The sequence below is a fragment of the Hyaena hyaena genome, unplaced genomic scaffold (genome assembly GCF_003009895.1).
Source record: "Hyaena hyaena isolate Hyena2069 unplaced genomic scaffold, ASM300989v1 scaffold_6, whole genome shotgun sequence".
Lineage (NCBI taxonomy): Eukaryota > Metazoa > Chordata > Mammalia > Carnivora > Hyaenidae > Hyaena > Hyaena hyaena.
The window spans coordinates 156,169-181,882 of NW_024080638.1; the positions used below are offsets into that span (position 1 = coordinate 156,169).

General features: G+C 38.1%; 2 protein-coding genes across 2 annotated transcripts in view; one reads left to right on the forward strand and one right to left on the reverse strand.

Annotated features, from left to right (window-relative positions):
• Window positions 1–1,172: 1,172 nt before the first annotated feature.
• Window positions 1,173–13,947, forward strand: LOC120236650 (protein NipSnap homolog 3A-like). The gene is made up of 6 exons (XM_039239574.1): window positions 1,173–1,465; window positions 4,294–4,504; window positions 6,015–6,170; window positions 7,564–7,713; window positions 12,936–13,022; window positions 13,115–13,947. Exons 1-6 carry the CDS (start codon window positions 1,406–1,408, stop codon window positions 13,189–13,191), a joined length of 741 nt encoding a protein of 246 aa, XP_039095505.1. The 5' UTR covers window positions 1,173–1,405; the 3' UTR covers window positions 13,192–13,947.
• A 3,004-nt stretch (window positions 13,948–16,951) lies between these two features.
• ABCA1 (ATP binding cassette subfamily A member 1) overlaps window positions 16,952–25,714 on the reverse strand; it is a 133,146-nt gene continuing 124,383 nt past the window's right edge. The window contains exons 45-50 of the mRNA XM_039240113.1: window positions 24,621–24,762; window positions 24,079–24,213; window positions 22,994–23,097; window positions 22,320–22,412; window positions 21,452–21,695; window positions 16,952–20,366 (exon numbers count right to left, since the gene is read on the reverse strand). Of these exons, the coding sequence (XP_039096044.1) occupies window positions 20,226–20,366; window positions 21,452–21,695; window positions 22,320–22,412; window positions 22,994–23,097; window positions 24,079–24,213; window positions 24,621–24,762 (859 nt within the window). The 3' untranslated portion in view covers window positions 16,952–20,225. The remainder of the gene's footprint in view (window positions 20,367–21,451; window positions 21,696–22,319; window positions 22,413–22,993; window positions 23,098–24,078; window positions 24,214–24,620; window positions 24,763–25,714) is intronic.

Below are 25,714 nucleotides of genomic sequence, written 5' to 3' on the forward strand. Positions count from 1 at the left end.
AGTGGTATATAAGAGACCTAAATCCTCATTTTCCAAGCAACAGATACTACTGAAAATATCAGGACACACTAGAAAAAGCCTGTAATTTAGAAAAACAGAAGAAAGCACTAAAAGAAACAACTGGAAAATGCGTAGAATAGTTATTCTGGGGACCAATAATCAGGGATAGGGAGGAAAAGACCCAGGGTTTGGTTTGCTTTTTAAGACTTACAAAACTATTTGACTTCAAACTATGTACGTTTAACTTTGACTTTTTAAAAAAAAAATTTAATGTTTATTTTTTTAGATTGAGAAAGAGCGTGAATGGGGGAGGGGCACAGAATCCCAAGCAGGCTCCAGGCTCTGAGCTAGCAACACAGAGCCCAATAGTGGGAATCGAAGTCACCAAACTCAAGATCATGATCTGACCCAAAGTCCAACGTTTAACCAACTGAGCCACCCAGGCACGCCCACTGACTTTTTAAAAAATATATCTTATTTATTTTTGAGAGAGAGAGAGAGAGAGAGAGCGTGAGCAGGGGAGGGTCAGAGAAAGAGGGAGGCAGAGAGGGAGAGAGAGAGACAGACAGACAGACAGCGTGAGCAGGGGAGGGTCAGAGAAAGAGGGAGACAGAATCCAAAGCACGCTCTAGGCTCTGAGCTGTCAGCACAGAGCCCGACGCGGGTCTCGAACCAAGGAACCGTGAGATCATGACCTGAGCTGAAGCCGGTCGCTTAACCGACTGATCCACCCTGGCGCCCCAGCCCCACTTACTTTTTAATACCTAACTCGGTACCCCCATTCCAATGAGCTCCTGGGGAATACAGTTTCAAATCATTACTAGGAGCGTCATATGGTCATGCTGGGTTGGCGATTTGAGAAAACAATGCATTTGAGGAGGAAAAATGAAGCCTCCCTGTCCTGACGCGGAAGTCACCCAGACTAAAAATGAACCGGGACAAATCCTCCACGATTTTCAACGCACGGCATTATACATGCACGCATCATGCTTCCTTCTCAAAGGGCAAACACGCTCGCATTCTGCGCACGGACTTTTAAGAACTGTGCGCAACTGCGCGTGGACACGAGCTGACTGGCTCAGAAAGGTGGAACAGCAACGCTCCCCGCGTTCAGTCAATTCTAACGCCCCTCTGACGTTTGGGTGAGAATGTTTGAGGAAACGGAGGGGCGGAGAGGGCCAGGCCCGAACGCGACGGGCGCAGGGCCAGCGGACGCCACCAGCCAACCGGGCGGCGCCGCCGCACCTCCAGGCACCAGAGGCGGAGCTGCCGCCGCCGAGTCCCGCCCCAGCCTGCGTCCGCCAGTAGTCCAGTCGCTGCCCTTTTCCACGCAGGTTAGCCGTAACGGGAGGAACCGAGGAAGGAATACCGGCTAGCTGTTCTTCCCAGCGCTCGCAGCCGCGCCATGCTCGTCCTCCGAAGCGGCCTGACTAGAGCTCTGGCTGCGCGGACGCTCGCGCCTCAGGTACCCGCCGCGGGGGATGGTCCCAAGTCGTGCCCTGGTGGAGGGGAGGGGCGTCAACGAGGAGTTTGAGGGCCCGCGCATGCGCTCCTCGGCTGGCGCGCCCAGACTTGAGTTTCGCGCATGCGTCCAGGACGTTCCCGCGCCCAAATTGTAGTTCCAGTGCTTGTCCCAGAGCACGGAGGTGGGGTATCCCTGGACTCGTGGGAGCAAGGCTGTGCAGGGCTCAGGGAAGGGCCATTGGTCAGTGTCGCCTCCAGGCCTACTAGGGAGTAACCGCGAATGGGTTTTTTGTTTTGTTTTGTTTTTTTGGTTTTTTTTTTTTGGCTTAAGTGCCAGGAGGCCCTGAGGACACCTTGAAGCTCTGGTTGCTGCGGTTTTGCCGCCCAGCCCCCTGAGTTCTCCACGTTGGGGATTGTGCCTGGTGCTTGCTCATGGGGCCTTTTCTGTTTATTTGTCATTTGACCAGCCACCGCCCTCTCCAGACCAAAAGTAGTGGAGAAATAGGTCAACCAGCAGCTGGCGACAGAAGTGACCTCTCTTGTTTAAATGAAACGCACGCAACTTAATCAGAGTTTTGCAGAGAACCTTGAAGAGGCCCAGGGTATGGGTGGTGGAGCATCCAGCCCAGCCTCTCACTGTTTCCTATAGGCCGTGTCCAAGACAGGCAGGGTTAGGAACATCAGAGCAGACATGATAACAATCTCATTTAACGTTGGATGAGAAACGTGAACAGATTTTTGTGATTTAGCCTAACTGCTGAGAACCGGCTTATTCTGTGAAGCTACAGTTTTGTTTTTGTTTTTGTTTTTTCCTTTTGATATTTAGGCATGTACTTCTTTCTCGAAAGGTACATAGGAAGGGAATTAACCTACTCTAGAGACTGACTTTCTGGTGAAGACTGAAGAAGAGCCAGTAATGGCCCATTCACCCAAGATTAGCAATAGTCTTTATCCTTCCGATCCTAACTCTTGGGCAGGGCCAACCGTTACTCCTTACAACAATTCTGGACTATGATTTTATTAGATGTCACCCAAGTGTTCTCTTTTAATTGCATTGTAAGTTAGTGCTGCTGAAAATGAGCTCTAACCTGAAGATAAGGGAGCCTGGAACACTTCTGAATCCTACCCGAGAAATAATTGTAGTTTCTGCCCTTAACAAAAATAACCTCCCCAGAAGCACACAGCTTACCTCACTGCTGTTACCTTTCCCTGGGCTTTCCCTCTTTCTGTTTCTTATTTGAAAAATAATAAAAATATGTGCCTTTGACCACACATTTGTTTCCAAATACAAATTCCCTTAAAAACAACATAAAAGCAATTGTTATAAATACCCAACTGTTATGTTTTCTAATATATTTTATTTATACTACTTTTTAAACTATATTCTAGGCAGTTGTTTATTTGCATAACATAAATGACACAAGAAGCATGTCTACCAAAAGTAGAAGTATCTGCCATTGTTTTTGTGGGGATACTTGGTTTCCAAGTAAGCTTGGACACTTGGGCAATAGGAACAGAAATCACAGGGGACGTGACGGGAATGAACTCAAGTATATAACTAATTATGCCTTTATACACAAAGTACATAAATAATTGTGTGTTTTAATGTAAATTATGTCAGATAAAGAAGCCTACTGGTTTCATTTGACATACCAGGGAGTCAAAAAAAGCCAAAACTAATCCATAGATCTGTACCAAAACTTTATTAGGTTTAAAGTAGGCTTCATACCCAAAATGCGTCTTGAACTCATGACCCTAAGATTGAAAGTCAGACATATGCTCTATCGACTGAACCAGCCAGGCACTCCTGTACCACAACTTTTAATAGATAATTCTGATTAATAAGTCTTATGAAACTGGCATGTGATAGCCAAACCTATGGTAAGAAGGATTTGTAAATGCAAATGCCATAGGAGAGTGTGTGCATGTGTATGCATATATGCATATACATACACAAAGGATAATCTCTGGCAGGGCATTTCCTAGCTAATGTTAAGATCATTCAGACTTGGAGGACTAAATTAGAAGAAAAATGTATATAGATAGCATATGACTAATGCAAAAAGAACTAGTGATTCTTAAAGGATATTTTCATCAGTTTGGTATAATTGGATGGATTAAATGCCCTTCTTCACACTGCATCTGTAATTAAACCTAAAAATGATTCAGACTATTCTAACTCCTTGATTTTTCCTTTGTAGCATTGATTTAGTCCACCATCATATTATAATATGGTTGGATAGATGATAACTTTCTTTAGCATCACAGTTCATTCCTGTCTTTTACCAGTGGTCTACTTCATTAGATATGATAAATACTTTGACCTGTATAGCATTTTTTTTATTTTTAAGAAAAACCTAAAAAAAGAGGTCTTTCTGCTAAGTAAAGACATTTCCATTTTGCCTGCCAAAACACTTGCATATTTTATAAAGGTCATTTAACTGCATAACTGTAACACATATAGTATTGACTGAAAATAGAATATTGGCTAAATAACGTAAGACATTTGCAAGTTTATTAGAATCCTAATTGTAGTTCTTGAGTAAAGGACTTTTAAGACCTTAGTGCCTTCTTATGATAAAATTTCATGAAAAAGTGGCTAACAGTAGATCCCTGCTAAGAAGCAGTAGCTATACATTCAGCATATTTAGAGTAGTTGTCTTTATTGACATCTCTCTAAACGAATGTCTAAGGAGAGATGACAACAGTGATACAAACATGGATTTTGATTCTAATGAGTGTCCCTTGTTTCTAGATTCAGATTTGGATGTAACAATATTATAAACCCTGCCTTCCCAAAATATTTAAATTTGCCTTATCTTTCTTTAGGTGTGCTCATCTTTTGCTACGGGCCCCAGACAATATGATGGAACATTCTATGAATTTCGTACTTATTGCCTTAAGCCCTCAAAGATGAATGAGTTCCTGGAAAATATTAAGAAAAACATACATCTTCGGACAGCTCACTCTGAACTGGTTGGATTCTGGACTGTAGAATTTGGAGGCAGAATGAATAAAGTGTTTCATATTTGGAAGTACGGTATGGTTTTTCCAGCTTAAGGGTTCAGTATAGATTTTCTTTCTGTTTAGTGTTAACATGATGCTTAGTTCTTAGATGTAGATTAGTATAAACACCCACAGGTTAAATTAAACTTTTGAAATGGGGAACAACAGCAAAAAAGTGAATTGAGTAATTCCTCCTCCCTGGGGTACACCTTTAACAACCCTTTGCCTAAATCCTTATGTTACCATAATAGGAAAGTACGGCATCTCGTATTTCAAGTCATAAAATTGTGAACTAGACTTTAATTCTCAGAAAAATTATAAATGGCTTATCGTAAAGAATAGTTATAAAAAAAATATAGCAGGGATTGTAAGAGCCCAAGTAGGTTAAGATCATAAAGGATGGGAGAGTTTTTTTTTCTTACTGTTGAAGTTTAATTGTCAAAGAAGAATAGGTTACAGGCATTCCCAGGCTGTATGTTACTCCAGTGTCTAATCTTTGTGAAGTCCACATCAGGACTTGATGAAATCCAAAGAATTTCAATACCTTAACTTAGTGTTTAAGCATCAGTGTCCAAAGTTAATAGTCATGAAGTACTTTAATATGAAAGTGTTCATTCTTTATCTAACATGGCCATAGTTTAGGGGTTCTCCATATTGTAATAGAACTAACCCCACTAAAGCACAATTTATGCTTTAATATGCCACCAGTGGATTAATGTCCCATTAAAAAATCACTAGTAAGGTCCTGATGTAACTCACTTAAGCTCTAAGATGCCCTGCATAAACCATAAAACTCATTAGTCTTAATGAGGCGCTAAAAGTAAATATAATAGTAGGCCTAAATGTTAGTAAATATTTGAGTAACAAACGTAAGAGAAATAAATACTGGGTAAAAAGAATGGCAATCATAAGAAAGAGAATCAGCATGATTTCTTTGGAAGATATTCGAAGAAGAGGGTAAAAAGGCACATCTTCCTTTTATTTATGTTAAACTTAATTCAGAGTGTACCTTGACCTGAGCATACACCACCACCACCACCATCACCACTACCACCAAAGAAAAATAGTCTTTCTCTACACTGGCACTATAGTTTAAATGTGTCAAACAATAGGAATAATTAATATATAGTGAGTGCTATCTACCAAACACTGCTCAAAGCACCTTTCATATAGTAATTCATTCAATCTTCACAGTAGTCCTGGAGGTAGATATTGTATCATTATCCCCATTTCACAGAGTACGAAACAGGCACAGAAAGATTCAGTAACTTAACCTAAGTCACACAACTGCCTACTAAGGAACAGAGATTATAAACCCCACTATATGACATTATCATTAGTTGTTAAATTCCTTTTCCCCTTTTAGACCATGAGAAACTTCAGAACGGATGTCATATCTGTTTATGTTGGTATCTCTAGTGATCTAACAGCGTCCTCATGTAGCCTCAATAAACATTTGCTGCATTGAATGAAATCCCCCCCAAAAAAAAGGCATAGGTGTTTTTAAATAAATTTTTACTTTTTTACTCCTTTGCTTCCCACAGATAATTTTGCTCATCAAACTGAAGTTTGGAAAGCCGTGGCCAAAAATAAGGATTGGCAACAATTTCTCATTCCAAATCTGGCTTTCATAGATGAACAAGAGTTTGAGATTACTTACCTGGTGCCGTGGTGCAAATTAGAAAAGCCTTCAAAAGAAGGTAAGTCCTTCCCTCTTAATTACTTTGAATTTTGATAGAGAAAATTTCAAGCTGTAAAAACCTCACTTCCATAACGACAATTAATCCTCTGTGCCTCATACAGGAATATATTTTAGAAATAAAAATGAATTTTAACTCTTTGCTTATTAAAACAATGAACATTGAATAATGATATTTTTCTCCCAATTTGGAAAAGCCCTTAAAGTTGAGGTATGAGTATAAAAAGTTGACATAGGAAGCAAAGTTTAAAAAGCTTAGGATGGGAGCAGAGAACACATGTATTGGTAAGTGAAACTAATATATGAAATTATGTCATAATTTCATATTTTTTACATACAAATTATAGTTAATCTTAAAATATTAAGGATATTTTTGCTTGTAAGACTGTTTTAGGGGACTTAAACTGGTAAGCTGAATTACTGTAGTTTAACAGTTTGGTTTTCCTTTTATTTCTCATTTTGAAAATAAATACCAAAGATTTGTCTTCTTGCTGATTTCACTTTCTTGCTCATTTAAGGAAATATTTACCTTAACGTAGTTTTATACAAAGGCCAGATTTTTAAAAAGCTTTAACTAATTGAAAATTTATTTTATTTCCCCGATTATTCCCAACTCAGCACTATCTAAATGAACTAAGTGGCTTCTTGGACCGTGTCAAATCTTGGTTCTCTTCCTCTGCTTTTCATAGCTCTTTAGTAGCTTTGTACTTTTTTCCCTTTTTCTTCTCAAAGCTACTTGTCCCTAGTTCCTTGTTCTCTACCTGTCCCATGCCTCTGACCAGAAGGTAAAATGCTTTTCAGATGTTTATCTGGCTATTTAGGAACAATGAAATCATCCCTTCAGTTGTTTCGGATTTTTTCCTTCCACTCAAAAATTCAGACATCACTGGCTCCATCATTTGTTCCTATTAGAAATGGAATCCTATAGGGAGAAATTATATAAACAGAATAGTATTTTCCCTTAAAGTTGGAAAGAAAAGAATTCTCTGATCTGCTGTATTTCCTCTTAAAATTAGAAAGAATAGGAAATACAGGAGATCAGAGAATTCTTTTCTAATTCATTTCTTACCTAAAAGTGCAGATTCAGGCAGCTCAAAAATCTAGTCCTAATGTAAATTCTCAATATTTTATTGACAAAATTTATAGATTAAAAATATTTCAGATAATAGCTTAATATATCTTCCATTTTTGTCTTTCTGTATAAACTTAACAACTGATCCTTAAACTTGGACAAGGACTTGCTAAACATAAAAGCAAGGAAAAATAATGCCACAATTCATAAATGTGTACAGTTGTATGATCCTCCAAATCAGCCTTCCAGTGGAACCAGACTAACCTGATTAGAAATTTCCTGATTATCTTTTGTAAAACAATTGTTTTTTTCCCTATTCTAGGAGTCTATGAGCTGGTTATTTTTCAAATGAAACCAGGTGGGCCAGCTCTGTGGGGTGACGCATTTAGAAGGGCACTTAAAGCCCATGTGGATCTAGGCTACTCAAAACTAGTTGGAGTTTTCCACACAGAATATGGAGCACTCAACAGAGGTACAGTTGTCTATTTCTTCTATGAAATTGCAAAGTATACTGGTGATCTACTAGGTTTCTTGGGCCAGTTTGTCTCTTTTCTTCATTACAGCATTTATTTAACTTTTCAGAGTTTTAGGATTTCTGTAATTTTAAAGGTTGAAAAAACCTGTTTTATGTCTTCTTTGTTTAGAATGTTAACACCTCATGGAGGCTTTGTCAAATGTTGAACTATTCTTTTCCATGACACATCAGAATGGTGAAAAACTGCAAAAAGCCTAAGGAATATATCTGTTCTTTCATCTTTTTTTCCTCTAAGTTCACTTTTGTTGGCTTTTTAAAAAATGTTTTTTATTTATTTCTGAAAGAGAGACAGACAGTGTGAGCAGGGGAGGGGCAGAGAGAGAGGGAGACACAGAATCCGAAGTAGGTAGGCTCCAGGCTCTGAGCTAGCTGTCAGCACAGAGCCTGATGCGGGGCTCGAACCCATGAACCGTGAGATCATGACCTGAGCCGAAGTCAGATGTGTAACTGACTGAGCCACCCAGGTGTCCCCACTTTTGTTGGCTTTTTAAAATAACATTACTTGGGGTAGAGAGACTACCCTTGAATGAAAAAGTAGTACATATTTTTACACGTGCTAAATACATGGACATGCCCTAGAGGGGGAAAAGCATTTTCACCACTTAGAGATAATGCTGTTAGCATTTTGGTCTATATGTCATTTGTATATATGTTGTTTATATATATTTGTGTGTGTGTGTACAAATATATATCCACACATATTCATATATAGATCATATATATATGTGAGTGACAGGAGTAAGTAGACCAAAATGTTATTTTATATATATAAAATATATTATTTGTAGCATATATACATGCTACAAATAATGCATATGCACTGGAGTGCCTGGATGGCTCAGCTGGTTAAGTGTACAACTCTTGATATTGGCTTAGGTCATGATCTCACAGTCGTGGGGTCAAGCCCTGTGTCAGGCTCTACACTAAGTGGAGCCTGCTTGGGATTCTCTCTCTCTCCCTCTTTCTCTCACCCTCCCTGACTCGCTCATGGACATGCATGCTCTCTCTCTCTAAATAAATAAATTTAAAATAAAAATGATCTCTTAAACACTTCAGTGCAGGTATACACAGCATACAGATAAATATACATACCTGTATTAATTATTTATTCATTCATTAATTCATTCATTGATTTATAAAGTATACTTAAGTAATCTCTTCACCCAGTTTGGGGCTCAGACTCACAACATCAAGATCAATAATTGAATGCTCTTCCAACTGAGCCAGAGAGGCATTCTCTAAATTGATTTTCGAAACATCTGTTTGGGGCATTTAACTTTTAAAGTTGAAAGTTATTACAGTCAGAATTTCAGAGAGTGTTTTGTGGCAAACTCTTAAAAACGTATGTAAAGTTTATCTCTGAGGATAAATAAGAATAGCAAGTAAAACATTTGAAAGACTCATTATATCTATTTGCCTCAACTTCCTCATTTGAATGTCCAATGGACATCTCAAACCTAACACATTCAAAGCTGAGTTTCTGATCTTTACCCAGAAATTTAACTTCTAGTAATATATCCTAAGAAAACAATCAGAATACACAGAAAAAGATATTTAAGTTGGAAAATATATGAAGAGGAGAAAAATTATGAAAATCACTAGATGTCCAGCTCACACCATATACTGAACTAGACTTGAAATGGATTATAGATTTCATTGTAGACCAAAAGAAGTCATAGAATTACTAAAGTAAAATATAAATGTATTTAATGATATGGATAAGAACTATATTTCTAAGCTAAAAAAACAAGTAAAGAAACAGTAAAGGAAAAAATTAATGTTATTTTATTATTTTATGTTTTTAATAAAAAATATTTTTTTTTTCAGGAATAGAATTTAGTGATTCATCACTTACATATAACACCCAGTGTTCATCCCAGCCAGTGTCCTCCTTAATGCTCCTTACCCCTTTAGCCCTTCTCCCCACTCAATACCCCACCACCAACTCTGTTCTCTGTATTTAGGAGTCTCTTATGGTTTGTTTTCCTCTGTTTTTATATTATTGTTTCTTCCCTTTCCATATGTTTATCTGTTTCTTATTCCACATATGAGTGAAATCATCTGATATTTGTCTTTCTCTGACTGACTTATTTTGCTTAGTATTATATACTCTAGCTCCATCCATGTTGTTTCAAATGGCAAGATTTTATTCTTTTTGATCACCACAAGTAATATTCCACTGAATATATATATATATACCATAGCTCCTTATCTACTTTATAATAGAGTAGTTTTATTTTTAATTTTTGGAAGGAGCTCCAAATTGTTTTCCAGAGTGGCTGCACCAGTTTGCATTCCCACCAACAGTGCAAAAGGGTTCCCCTTTCTCGGTATCCTTGCCAACATCTGTTGTTGCCTCAGTTGTTAATTTTAGCCATTCTGATAGGTGTGAGGTATCTCACTGTGGTTTTGATTTGTATTTCCCTGATGATGAGTAATGTTGAGCATTTTTTTATGTGTCTTTTAGCCATCTGCATGTCTTCTTTGGAAAAGTGTCTATTCATGTCTTTTGCCCATTTCTTCACTGGATTATTTTTTGGGTGGATGATTTTATTTTATTTTATTTTCTAATAGTTTATTGTCAAATTAGTTTCCACATAACACTCAGTGCTCATCCCCACAAGTGCCCGTTTGCACGTATAGGAGGATTAGGAGGAACTTGACGGAGTAACAAGGGGGAGAAGAAGGGAGGAAATGGTGGGGGAAAGGGAGAGAAGCAAACCATGAGAGACTCTTGAAAGGATGATTTTATTTTTAAAAGGCTCAGGGGCACCTGGGTAGCTCAATAGGTTGAGCATCTGACTCTTGATCTCAACTCAGATCTTGATCTGGGGATCATGAGTTTAAGCCCCACATTGGGCTCCACACTGGCAGTGAAGCCTACTTAAATAACATAAAAAAGAGGTACCTGTGGCTCAGTTGGTTGAGCTTCTGACTCTTGATTTTGGTTCAAGTCATGATCCCAGGGTCGTGGGATCAAGCTCTGCGTTGGGCTCTGTGCTGAGCATGAAACTTGCTTAAAATTTTCTCTCTCTCTCTGTCCCTCTCCCTTGCTCGTGCTCCCTCTCTCTAAAAAAATTAAAAATAAAAACAAAAAGTTTCAATCTTTCTGCATGCCCCAAAAAACCTTAAGTGAAATTCAAAAGCAAAAAGAAAAATGAAGATTTATGCAAAGTTACACCTATAAATGACTACTAAAGAAGATACAGAGTAAGACAATAATGAGATGCCATTTTTACCCAATAAAGACATATAAAGTATTTGATAAATTGGGGAAAATAAGTACTTATATACTGTGTAGGGTTTATACTGTCTTACTCGTTTCCCAAAATTTGGCAATAAAAATAAAAGGTTTAATTTTTAAATTATTTTTTCCTATATTCTAGGAAACATGCATAGTTGTGTAGTATGTTAGGTTATATAGGAAGCTTGAAAGGATGTAAATGATGATATTAATGATGATGCTAATGTTTATTAAGTCTATTTTTTTTTTACAATGGGCATATATAACTTTTATAAGAAAAAGCTACCGAAGACATGTGTGCAGTTTTTAATCTTAAATTCATTTTCAGAATAGAAGAGTAATATGCAGAGTACTCAGGAGATAATATGTACACAGTACATATAGAAGTATATATAAAATAATCTTTGGTTCTCTCAGTTTGAATTTTAAGAGTTTATATAGAGGAAATACTCAGATCCAGACTGCCTGAGTTTGAATCCCAGCTTCACCACTTACTGTCTTTGTGACTTAGCATGAGTTACTTAACCTTACAGTGCCTTACATTATTCATGGATAACATAATGATAATCATAACCTAAGAGTACTGTGAAAATTAAATGAGTTAATACATGCAATACTCTTAGAATGAGGCCTGGTATATAGTAAGCACCCAATAAATGTTACTAGTAGTTGTCTTTTACATGGTTATTATTGTAGATCTACATGTAGCTGCTGCTTTCAGAAAGTTTATGTCAACATTTTTTACATAAGGAAACCCTGGAAACAGGGTGGTATGACCCTATCTATGTAATATACTTGTAGTACATAAATAGACATTTACATCATAGGTCATGTACCTTATGTAGCATGTACACTGTGTGTATATAAATATGTAAACATATAAAAACATACACATATACACATAAATATGGAAAGACACCAAAATAGAAAAATGGTTATTTTAGGGTGGTAGGATTAGAAATAATTCCTACTTTCTTTTTATCTCCATTTTCCAAAATCTATACAGCTAATGTGAATTACATTTAGTTATAAAAAAATTTCAGTATTCTGTAGAATCCTGAAATATTTTGAATAATGTAAATAATCAACAATAAGGGACTGGGATAAAAAAATTGTCACAAGCAGGAATTCACAGAGCCATTAAAAATTAAGGTTACTACCATGGAAAATATACATTGTTGATTTTTAAAAATACTCCTAAGCATAGTATACAGTAAGACCCTAATTTGATTTTACTAATTTTTTAAAGAAATACACTAAATATTAATAGAGGTTTTCTCTGAGTAGTTAAAAATTATGCTAGTTTTATTTATTTTTTAAATTTTATTTTAGGGAGAGAGAGAAAGAGACCACAAGGGAGTGGGGGAGAGGGGCAGAGGGAGAGAGAAAATCTTAAGCAATCTTAAGCAGGCTCCACACTCAGCACAGAGCCCAACATGGGCTCTATCTCATGACTGTAAGATCATGACCTGAGCTGAAGTCAAGAGTCAGATGTTCAGGTGACTGACCTACCCAGGTACCCCCAAATTATGCTTTTAATTTTTTTTGTATCATCCAAATTTTTGTAGTACACATTTTTTTATAATCTTGCTTTTTTTTTTTTGTAAATAAAATAGAACACAGTAGGACATCATAAAACTTGGGTCCAGCCTTGATTGTGTCTTTAATGCTATTACTTACTTTTTCTCTCCAGACATCTGTTTCCTCAGCTATAAAACCAGTTTGATTGATTTATAAATTTCTCTCCCAAATCCCTGACCCTTCTGAAATCTTACTAACATATTTAATTTTACCTTTTTGATATTCACTATTTTGATTTAAAGAATAAGACTTAATGTTTCTGATTAATTTTTCTGTATTTCTTACTTGTAGTAATGCCATAGCCTTTAGAATCTATTTTTGGTTATTTCTGCAGTTCATGTTCTTTGGTGGAATGAGAGTGCAGACAGTCGTGCAGCTGGGAGACACCAATCTCATGAGGATCCCAGAGTTGTGGCAGCTGGTGAGCTATTTCACTAGGCATGAATTATTAGTACAGCAAATCTCATTTAGTCAATAACTTTATATGCCTTCTTATGAAATGCTTTTTTCCAGTTCGGGAGAGTGTCAATTACCTCGTGTCTCAGCAGAATATGTTTCTGCTTCCTACGTCATTTTCACCTTTGAAATAGTTATCCACTGAAAGACGAAGCATTGCATTAACTGCTGTAAGATGTGTCTGCTAATGGTGCTTAAATTCTCCTAAGAGATTCTCACTTTTCTTTGGAAGGTGGTAAGTGAATTTGCTAGGTCTCTGCACTTTTAAAGCCACCTCTTCCCCCCTTCCTCTGTTCCCTCCCACCTCAGGAAATAGTTCATTTTCCCCTTGGCATTTCTGTGTCTGTTACACGTTAGAAATGCTTGCCGTAACTACTTGAGGATATTGATTTTTCATTTGTTTCTGAATATCCCTTATACTCTATCTTGACAAACCTCTGCTTTTATAGCACTTTCTTAAATTCAGTTGATGATTTTACATTTCTGTATCTGATATTTTTAAATTATTTGTATATAATATCTTTTCATCCTATTTTTTAGCTTTAAAATCTTTTTTGCCCAGTAAAGTTTATTTTGTAATCAAATGGGATTCCTAAGAATCTAAGGTCAAATAGATTTCTTTGCCTTGACAAAGTACAGTGTCACTGTGTCATCTGTATTAATTATGGTTTTCACATTATGAGTCGCTCTAACTCGGAATATAATGTAATTAGTTCTCAGTGTTTAAAAACTTCAGAAGACTTTTTTTTATGTGCTGAAATGTGTTCATTTATAGTTAATTTTTGTTCATTTTGGATCACTAACAAAGATACTTGGGACAACTCTTTGTTTTAAAGAGATCTTTTTGGTTATGGGAATGGTTGCCTGAATAAAAGCCTACATATCCATTCTGCAGGGTTTTATTTGTGTTTTGTATTTACATTCTCTTCTCTAGAGCTTTTACGATGTTGCTATACAGTAGTGACACAGTAATAATTTTAATTTTATTGTAAATATTAATTTATATCAATAAAATAGCCTGGTAATAATCCCAGAAGGAAAGTTTTCAGTACCACCACAGATAGGCTAGAGTTTTCCTTAAAGCACCTTTAATTCCATTTTAGTTGAGTGCATCTGCACTCTAAAACTAGGTACTTCCAAAATCTCTTGATAGTCCACATTTAGAGCTATGTTGTTTCTAAAACATATTGTGAATATAAAATAGTAAATCATGAATTAGCTGTCTTAAGGGAAATTTACAAAGCAAGTACATTTTAAGACTCTTAATAGAATAAATGTCTAAAGGATTAAAACCAAAAAATTGAAAGGAGAGGGGAGATGGTGTTCAGGTGCAGCCTATACTATTAACAGACAGAAATCCAAATAAAAGCTTTGTGATCTGTTGTCATGTTTTCTGCTTCCTGTTAAAGCAGAGCTCTCCATAGAGTGAGATGTATATTCACCCTCTTCACTCTTGTTCTTCCCTCAACCTGATCCTTGTCAATCTACTGAAATGACCTACAGAGGGTCACTGAAGACCTCTGTGTTACCAAATTCAATCCTTTCCTGTGCCTTTACCTTGCTCATCTTCTCTGCAGTGTTGGACACAACTGAAGACCTTTGCCTTCCTGAAACACTGGATTCTGTCTGAGCTTCAGTATATGGCATCATACTCAGGTTTTCCTCCTCACTGGCCGCTTCCTGTTCCCTTGCTGGCTTCTCTCTAAATGTGGGTAGGATCTCAGGGCTCAGGAATAGTCTGTCTCAATTTTCTCTATAGGTCAGATCATTCAGTCCCAAGGCTTAAATACATGTACTGTGCTGATGTCTCACACATTTTTATCTTCTCTCCCATTTGTTCCTGAGCACCAGACTGAAATAGCAACCATATTTTAACACAACCACCTACCTAGTTTGGGTCACAAACTACAAATCACCTTGATAGCTCTCTCTCCCTCAACCCCCACATAAAGCTTGTCAACAGTGCCTTTGGCTCTGTCTATAAAAGAGATTCTGAACATTCCTATCCCTCCCAATGTCTCTTTGCCTCCCTACTATCATTTCTCCCCATACACACCAGCATTTTTCTGAAACACTGATTAGTTAAAACTACTACCTTGTTTAAAACTCTCCAGTGGCTCCTCGTTGCACTAACAATAAAATCCAGATACCTTAACATGGCCTGCAAGGCGCTACAGGTCCTGCTTTCTGCCCCATCTACCACTCTGGACACACTGGAATTCTCTCCCTCCTTTCCCAGCTTGCCAAGTTTCTTCCCAGGGCCTTTGCCACCAGGTGTTCCTTCATCCAGGAATGTTCTCTGTACCCACCTTCAAATGTTGGCTCCTGCTTATTTTATCAGATCTGAGCTTAAATATCACTCTTCAGACGGCTGCCTCTCCATCATTATCTCATTGCCATGGCTCATTTTGTTCTAAGCACTTAACTATAGTCTGAATTTATTATATTTGTCTACACACTATCGTGAATGCGAATAGAATTTCCCCACTGAAATTTTAGTTCATTAGAGCAGGAATTCTGTCTTCAACACTACATCCTCAGAATCTAGAAAAGTATATGGTACATAGAGTTCAATATTTGTTAAATTACTGTAGGATTCCAGACTGTTATGACAGCAGTTTTAACTGATACCCCATCTCACCAGAAAGAACCCTCTGCCATTTTAATAGTGGTCTAAACAAGTTCTTTATCTACTGAGCCACAATTTCCTCACATATCAAATGGTATTGACTACACCATAAAGGGCAGACAGGTAATTAAGGACTACACGAAGTACCTCACAATACAGTAAAACACTGGAAAAACGTAGCTAATTTTCTTATACTTTTTCATGCTTAATATATGCACTAACATTTTAAAGGTTCCAAGGTTTTTTTTGAACCTTCAAATGTTTATTTAGGCTTTTCTCTAAATAGATGGTTTTCCTCAAGACTCACGCGTTATTTACATTATCTAAATTACTTGCCTTTTCATTTTTCAGTAGTTTTCTTCTCTCCTTTAGTGGTCATTTTCCACAAAGAAACAGTTTTCTAGCATTTCACTGAAGTGGTAATGTGAACATTTAAGAGGGAAAGACAGAGCTGGGATGCAGAGACTGAGTGGCCTAGAAGGCTCCATCATAAACCAAGACCCTTGGCACACAGTCAGACATGAACATCAGCAAAGAACTGCTCACTACCCATTATCCCGGCCATTCAGAGGCAGTCCCACACAGAGCCATGAGTCCACTGTGCAGCCTACCGGGGGTGTTTGACGGAGGTTCTTCACATAGCGAGATAAGCAAACAACTTTTCTGAGACTTTGCTAGTGAGCTATGAAAACTACATCCATGTGTCTCATCAGAGCCTTGCCTTGCCTTGTGATTGCACAGCATTTCTTACAGAAGACAGGCACCTCCGGTATTCCTCTACTATTTCCACATTTCTGCATGCCCCCCCCCAGGCCACATACCCAACACCTTTCCAGGACGCTTGCCACGCTCTATCCTTGTATTTTCAGTTGAATCAGCAAAGAGCAACTGAAGGCAGCTTTTGTAGCTACTATGCCAAATAAAGCAGTGAGATTTTTATTAAATAGGCTTAGCTGCACAGTATTTTCAGAGATCTCTATAGCTTCAAAATCATTAAGCTGAGTTTTATCTAAAAACCTCTTAATATTTACTGATCTTAACTGAATTATGAAAGAGCAAACACCCTTTCTTTTATTTCCAAGTAGTCCCCCCAGCCCTCTTTTGTAACAGGACATTTAGCCTTTTCTACTACAGGCTATTATTACATAGCTTTTCTACTAGATAGCTTCCCCACTAGAGGCGGTTATTTCTTACTCTCCTAATGGCTTTATAAGCGTCAACAGTAGGTGGTGCTATGGTTGCATGGAAATAAATTTGCATAGACCAGCAGAACTGCCACAGCTTTATTTCGTGACTCATTACAACATAGAAATATGTTTTCTTAATACTTCATATAAAGTTATTGACATACAAAATTTTTTTCTTTTTTTCCTTTTAATGAAAATGATTTAACTTAGAAATCTGTTGTGAAACTTTTGTCTAGTTTTGCAATTCTCAGGTATTCCAGTGCAAAAATAGATCCCATTACAGACAGCATAAAGTGCTCAGAATGAAGGGGCCAATGATAAAGAAAAAGCACACACACACAAAAATAGCTTCATCCTAGGTTATAAGAAAGAGAAAACTTAATCCTTATGGGAATAAAAACATTCTATAAAAGGGATGCAACAATTTTGAAGAGAATTAGAGCTATCTTACTGTAGTACTATATCATGACTAGTAAATTGTTATAAGGGTACAAATATCTTCATATCAAAGTGGTTCAATATTATATAGGACACATGGCTCTTTGGAAGAAAATTTACCTGATATATACAACCACAAGAAGAAAACAGACAAATCCCTTTCATCAATGATTACAGTGAATGAAAGACGTGCAACATATAATAGTCACAATGCACACGCTTTCAGTACAGATATTGAAATACAGTAGTTTGAGGTTTGGCTGTTTTTAACAATGAACTGTGCTGGATGTTTATGTAGAGAGGGCTTTGTTACTGTTTTCTTTCGTATTTTTCATATTCACAGTTGTTAATAAAGTTTCCAAGGTGTCCAAAAGAAGCAAAAGCAGCAATCTTTGAACACTTTTTTTGAGAATTTTTGAACGGCACATACTTACATTTCCACAGGGAATATATATAGAATTTTACTTGAGTAGAGAATTGGTAAAAATTTCTATGATTAGGTTTACACAGGAAAATGTAAAAGATTACTATATGCATAGTCTAAAAAGCAACCACAAAGTCAGTGTGTAACTATAGATTGTTCCTAGCTTCAGAAGAGATCTTTTTAAAATCTATATTGAAATGGTTTTTTTTTTTTTTCAGAACAGTTCACAGTGTCTTTTGATTTTTTTTAAATATGGCCTTGAAGTCAGAGTAATTAAAGCCAAGAGCTACTCAATGATTTAATAGGGAATTAGAATATGATGCTAGTGAACTGGGAAAACTAACAGAAGTTTGATTTTGAAAAAGAGTAAACAAGGAGAAAGTAAATTACTCTATGAATTTTAGGTCATTAGAGATAGCACAAAATATAATGACCTCATCATGCCAATAGTTACTGGAATATCCTCTATTACCTGTTTATCATTTTAGAAAATATTGACACTAATTTCTAAGTCATTTTCTTTTTCCAAACAAGTTATGTGGTAACTTTCTGTAAATTTTAAAAAATATAGATTTGAAATAGATCTGAAATCTTACACCTTTAGAGTTAATATTTATATTTTAGAAAAAGAAGAAATCAGAAATGACAATGAAAGACAGCCTATTCACCCAACAGTACTTCCTCATATTTTTGTTGTCTTAAGGCAGATCACATTAAGCATTGGTCAAATAATTTTTTTTTAATGTTTACTGACCAAAAAAAAAAAAAAAAAAGACTGGGTCAGAAAAGTCTGAAATATTCCATGTGGGAGCATTTGCGTTATTTTTTTCATGATTATCTCAGGACTGAAGAGATGAAAATTTTGAGATTGTCAGAATGCGGTGTCTAAGATCTTCAAAGCCAATTATTTGAAGGTACTATATACCTTAAGCACAAGATGTTTTACGCAACAAGTTTTGAAGCTAGTGATCTTCTTTGTGAAAGTACTCATTAGTTTTGTGACCCTAATGACAGTTAAACTCTTTTGGCTTTTGCACTGTTGCTATTTAAAAAAAAAAGGGGGGGGGGCTGCCCAGTATTCCTTCACTGGGCCCCCAATGCAACAAAACAACCTGTATTTGTAAACCTGTTAGCTGAAGACCGTGGCACAGGATTATCTACTGAGACTTAATTTTTCCCCACCCAATCCATACATACACGCTCAATTCAGCTATAATACACACTCAAAAAATACTTAAACTGAGATTAAGAGTATTTTAAATGACGACCTTAAACTCAAATATAATATTGTCATGAGATTTTGACCATCACATTGTTTTCTAGTCACTAGGTACTAGTCAGAGGATCCATCTGCAGGCTTCCATGAGAAATGGCTAGTGAGGCAGTGAGGCCATATTCCTCTATGCCATGGGTTCTACAAAGAGGCCAGTCCAAGGATTCACAAGTCACTGACAGAACTTAAAATTCCAAATAACATTAAAAGCACAAAGACTTTTGTCAAAATACAATTCCATCTTTTAATATTCTAGATTAACTTAAAAAGCCAGAAATACTACACTTAGGTCAAACAGGAAGAACTTGAGATGCAATGTACCGTGTTAGCAGACAACCAGGACAAATGGACACAGGCCTCTCTAGGTGTGAACACGCCATCTCTACTCCCATGACCTGGCCTGAGCAGCTTGCAGCCTCAACAACTTGGCTGCTCTTCACCTCTTTCCAGGATCTAAGTTTATTTTAAAAGTCCCAGAAAAATGACTCCATGGCTCCAAGCAAGGGACAACACAAGAATGGAACCAAGCCTCACCTGTCTTGAGCCACCCACAACTTGCATGTTACCACCACCAGAGCAGCTCATCATGGAATCAGTGCAGGCCTCTCCCACACATGGCACCATTTTGTCACCTGATTATGATGCTGATAGACTCTGAAGCAGAGCAGCTTTCACAAAAGGGTGCATGACACACCATGGTCCTTCAGGCTTTCTGAGCAACTTGGCACTAGTAATTCTGGCACACTCATTGCCAGCAATGGATGTGTCACTGGGAAACCAGTCTCCTGGCATGGCACAGCTTAATGAATGAAGGTGTACATGCCTTTTGATTTTGATAATCTCTGGCCATAATTACTTGATGAATTATTGTTGCAACCCCAGTGAGAATACAAAGGAACAAAAAAAAAGTGTGACTTCAAACCCATATGTCCGCTGGGTTCCATACTAGAGTTTCACATAGTTATAAAGTAATAAACTAAATTCAAGTCTTTTTCACTTGAGAGCCATACAAGACATAGGCTACAAAGGCACTGCCCCTGTAATGGAATTTTGTTTTCATTGCATTGAATTGCATTGCATTGAAGATAGTATCAGTACAGTATCCAGTTTACTTCTTCCTGCAAACACATCAGCTCTTTCTTTTGGAACACTTCACATGGTGCAAAGGGAGGGCCAGTTCCTCCTTTCTTTCAGTCATCCTGCATGAACACTATTCTTCATACATAACTTTCTTTCACTTTATCATCCTGGAGAAAAGATGTGAGAACTGCAACATCCACTACTGTCTGGTTTTTGTGTAATGACAAGTCCTTTAAGTGGTCATCATCACTTTGGTCCTTGGCGAAGTTTACAAATACCTGTCAAAAGAAAGATGGACCTTTATAAATAACTCTCTACTTGCTTTTTCTTTATCCCAGTTGTATTTTCACCATGTGGAAAGTAGGGTAAGGGAATACAAGATTGCATAAATAGATTAACAAGAAAACTGTGAGAGGGAGAGGGGATAATTGAAAAAAAGCATTAAAACATTTAAAAATTGAACTTTCTATTGCCCCTCAAATCACCATCTGCTCATTCATCTATTTTGACTCATATAGGCCAGATTAAAAAGGACAGAGGGACAGGAGCACCTGCGTGGCTCAGTCGGTTAGGTGTCTGACTTCAGCTCAGGTCATGATCTCATGGTTCGTGGGTTTGAGCCCTGCATTGGGCTCTGTGCTAACAGCTCAGAGCCTGGAGCTTGCTTCTGATTCTGTGTCTCCCTCTCTCTGCCCTTCCCCCACTCATGTTCTGTCTCTCTCCATCTCTCAAAAAGGGATAAACATTAAAAAAATTTTAAAAACAAAACATTTTAATAAAGGGAAGAAAGACAAAATCTAACATTTACTAAATAGCTACTAAGTGCAAGAATCTGGTACCTGAGGTTATCTAACCTAAATATTTATGTATTCATTCAATCTTTATTCATTTGTTTATTCATTTATGAGAGGGGAAGGGATGGGAGAGAAGGAAGGGGGAGGGGGGAGGGAAGAAGGGAGGAAAGAGAATCTTAAGCAGGCTCCATGTCCAGTGCAGAGCCTGCCATGGGGCTCAATCTCACAACTGTGAGATCATGATCTGATCCGAGATGAACCACCCAGGTGCCCCCGATGTTACCTAATTTAAATGGGACAAGTCACCTGGCAAAAGGCCTGGCCTATGGCAGGGACTCAAAAAATGATAGTTATTGCGATTATTATTACTATGCTCACAATAACCTTCTAATGTAGATAGAATCGTCTCCCTTTTCACATTCAGAGCAGTTAGTAATAAGCATAGCTGGTAGATCAGAAATTCAAGCTCAGATGGTCAAAACTGCTCCAGGATCCAAAATGAGAGTGGGGGACAGGGATCAGGAATCCTTACCCTAAAAAGCCAGCTACTTTTGACATTTATAGCTTACTTGGTCAAGTGTTGTCTGAGAAACAGAGTAGTCTTCTATGTGGAGTCGCTTTTTGCTCTGGGAAAGGATGCTGAATATCCTAGCCAGGGAAGATAATGAGGATGGAAGCTGGTACTGGAGCATGTTCCGGTGCTTCTCTTTGAGGACACTTCCAGGAAAGGCAAGTCCAAAGAATTCCTGGACAGGCTTCAGATCAGGGTTGGACCCTGCTATTCGTACAACTATTGTATAACCATCTCCAAACCTGAAAGCAGGAGGGGAAAAAAACAAACAAACCTCAAATGGAAGATCCTCAGGAAACCTCTCAAAAGAATATTTAACCCTACCCTATTGTGCCATGAGACAGGAAGATCCACAACAGACCCAGAAATAAGTATCTGAGAGAAGGAACTAGTTACCGATTACTGACTACCTATTCTGGTGCCATGCCGAGTGCCTTAGACACATGATTTCACTGAATCTTCACCTGGACATAAGTCTGACAGATGCTACAGAGAAACTGAAGTTAGTCATTTGCCTCTGGTACAGGATGTGGACTCATTTGTGTTGGAGTCCAAAGCTTATGTTCTAACCATACGGCACGTGTAAAATTTCTGATTTTATGTGCTTCACGAGGCCAGAAGGTAGATATTCCTGGGAGACAGGCTCTCAGCAAGGTGAAGGAATTTATGCAAGGGCACACACCAGTGAAAGGTAAAGACAGAGTTTGAATGCAGCGCTGTTGGACTTCAAAGCCCTCATTCTTTCCACTACACCCTTTTGTTCTGTTTATTTCCCTTTATTTTAGAGCCACCATGTATATGCTCACAAAAAGAATAAATGCCAGCTTTCTCAGTAGGTGTCATCCCAAGGAAATGGTCTTTGTTACCTATTTTTCAGATGTTGGACACTGCCAAGACACCGGAACCTCCCATTCACCATAATTGCCATCCTAGTGCACAGAGCTTCACATTCTTCCATACTGTGGGAACACAGATTTTTGTTTTAGAAAGGTGCTCCCCTAACCATCAGGACATGATAGGACCTCAGGAATTTCAAAGAAATAGATTCCCAGCTACCTAGGGCATAATTGCATCCTATTACAAATATATGAAGATGTAGAGATAAAAAAAAATGCACACAGTCAAAATGTCTACAAAAAGAGGAACAGTTAAATAAATTAGGGCATAGCCTATCGGAATACTTCAACTTATAGCTATGAGAAAGGATGACACATCTATATGTACTGACTTGAAATAATGTTTACAAAATATTAAGTGAAAAAGAACAGTATCTATACAAAGCTTGCATTTCTGCTCGTAAAGATACACACACACACACACACACACACACACACACGTAGAGATTTGCAAAGGAAAACTGCAAAGATATATATAGCTTAATGATAGCAGTTATCTTCTAGTGAGGCAATTTCTGGTAATTGTCACTGTTTTTCTCTTTGCCTTTCTATATTTTCTAATTTTTATTCCATGATCACATCCACTATTTGGAAAATTTTTAAATTACACAACACGGATGCCAAGCCAAGTCTTTGCTACTGACCTATGGGATGTAAGCACTACTGATCTCCCTTCCTTGACAATACTTAAGGCACAATTCCACAGAAATCTCCGGGCTTTGGGATCCATGCCTGTGGTAGGTTCATCCTGTGATCAGAATAAAATAAATCCTGTTATTTGTGGAAAACACATCAAATATAGATTTGTTTTGAAGTGCAGAAGCATCTTTGAAATAACGAGAATGCCAAGTTAAAGTTTAGGCTCTTTCTTGTTGGACCAAAGAACCAGACCTTACATACCAGAATAAACTGCATGCTTGTTTGTAACCAGTTCACTCTTATAAATATGTCATCAAAGTAGGAAACCCAATTTTTTTTATAAAATTAAATTTCTCCAAATAAATACAAAGGGAAAGGAAAAACCTATTTAGTTTCAATCGTCTTTTTATGACTGACAAGTATACACTAAAAATTCCTTTTTCTCTAAAATCTCTATTGAAGTCTGGATAAGGCTTTGGCAAAATTACTTTTCTTCTTTTTTTATTCCAACTCACTCCAGCTTAGTCTGTTATGTAGTATTTGCTAGTCTTAGAGAAACAGACTACAGATCCAAATGACCTGGATAACATGAAAGCCTTCACCCAAGGCTTCTTTCTGTAATAACTTCAATGCAGAAAAAAAGGGTCATGGGCCACTGTCCAGTCTAATGTTCTGTTTTCCATCTATCTGTGTGTAAGCACTATTACCCAGGTGCCACCTTGGGGATCTTGAAACCATAATCTCCATCTACAGGGGATGAACACATAGATGGTCAGAAAGAATGTTCCACAGAAAGGTCAAATCACATATCCAAGACTTAACCACACCTGTCAGGGTTCTCCACACCAGAGAAACAAGGTCCCTGGGGCATCTCTCTTTTGGAGCATGTGAGGGCATAGCAAAACCACCCCAGTGTGTATCAAAAAAACTTCCCTCTGATTTTCTAAGGCCACTTTGCTGTTTCTGGTTGGAAGAAGGATATTGCAATTAGCCAAGCTAATCAGGCAATATCCCTGGATATACAGGACTTTAGAAAAAGTGATGTTCTCCATTCAGGCCAAAATAGTTTTCCATTCACAGTTCTACTCACCAGAAACACTACAGGAGGCCCACCGATCAAAGCCATGGCTGTTGACAGCTTGCGTTTGTTGCCTCCACTATAGTTACCAGCGTATTTTTCTCCATACTTCACCAGGCCCAGTTTTCTAATTGCCCATTCACCAACCTAGAGTAATGAAAAGCACCTTGACTCATGTCTGCTTTGTTAATTTTATCATGCTTCCTTATATGTCACGTTTCTTTACTGAGTAAGACTAGAAAAATTCTTTTCACTGAGTAGATTCTCTAATCATGACCTAGCAAGTGCCAGGGAGCCAAAAAGCAGGGGGAAGGGATTCGTGTGGGTGGGAACAGCACTTCCTCTCTGCCCTCCGTCATGTGCCTGCCAGTCACCCTTACCCCACCATCACCATGGATTCCCACCCTGTAAGTAGGGGCCAAGAGCCAGCATTTCATTGTTGCATCCATGAGTAAGAAGACCCTGAAACCAATGGTCATTTGTGAAAGTCAAAGACATAAGGTCTACTGTTTGCCAGCAAAGAGGACAGGCTGGCTTTCTGGTGCTCACAGTACCTTCCCAACTTCTTTCTCTGGGACTCCTCTCAAGAGGGCAAAGAACTCCACATGCTCTCTTCCAGTCAGTAGCTCCGTGATGGCATCAAACTGAGGGCAATAGCCCATGTTCTGATGTACTTCATGGATGTTTGATAAAATACTGCAAAGAAAAAACTGGTCAGGTTTTAAGCATCTAGAGATACTCTGATCAGATAATCTTGCCCAATGTTCCTATAAAGTATGCTCATATGTGACAACAATAACCAGTGAGCACAACTGCTATAGCTTGAAGGATGCCAGCCCCTCCTGGCAGTCAGGATTCCTACCTCTGTTCTGCCCACTCGCACCTGGCTCTCCCAACACCTCAATCCGCAGGCTCAGTCCCATTTCAAGATCCCCAAGTCTATCCCAACTGCAGTGATATCTTTACCAACAACCTCACTCATAGGTCCCCAGGACTTCAGCACTAAGTATCCATCCCAGACTTGACTTCTGTGTTCCAGTCGTATGTACAAAGTACTCTGTTACTTGAAAGTGTCCTTCATGGCCATTCAGACCCAGAGGAGGCCGAGCAACTCTGGGTGTAACCTCCCTTCCTCTACTATCTGCTGTTCTACATTGACTCAGCCACAACATGGTCCAGACTCCCTGGTCCCACTATATACCCAATGTGGGCACCCTTCTGGTTTTTAAGGGTTTTGTTTTGGGGGTCTTTTGTTGTTGTTGTTTTATCACAGACTCTCTGAAAATCTGATGACTATATATACACACACACACATATATATATATACCTATGGATCCAACTTTACATATATTGGCAGAAACTGCTTTTGGGCCCCATGAAGCCAAGCTCAGGTAAAGAATCCTTGATGTGGGAGAAGCTCAGGCCTCATCCAGTCTGATGGCTGCACATCAGCCATGTCTGGAGAGTGTCTGCTTTTGACCTTTCAGCAATATTTGTTCCTCTTTGCAGATCAGTTTAATATTCCCAGGGCCAGCCTTTTCCAGAATTATGACTGAGGTGTCCACACACATGATGTTGGGCCCTCACAGCAACACTGCCCCAGCCAGCTCTTATAACCAGTTACTGTGACAAATCTTAGTTTGGGCCT

Coding starts and splice junctions, on each gene's coding strand:
- LOC120236650 (XM_039239574.1), top strand. CDS start 1,406: ATGCTCGTCCTCCGAAGCGGCCTGACTAGAGCTCTGGCTGCGCGGACG. Junction 4,505..6,014: donor GTTTCATATTTGGAAGTACG/GTATGGTTTTTC, acceptor TGCTTCCCACAG/ATAATTTTGCTCATCAAACT. Junction 7,714..12,935: donor ATATGGAGCACTCAACAGAG/GTACAGTTGTCT, acceptor TTATTTCTGCAG/TTCATGTTCTTTGGTGGAAT.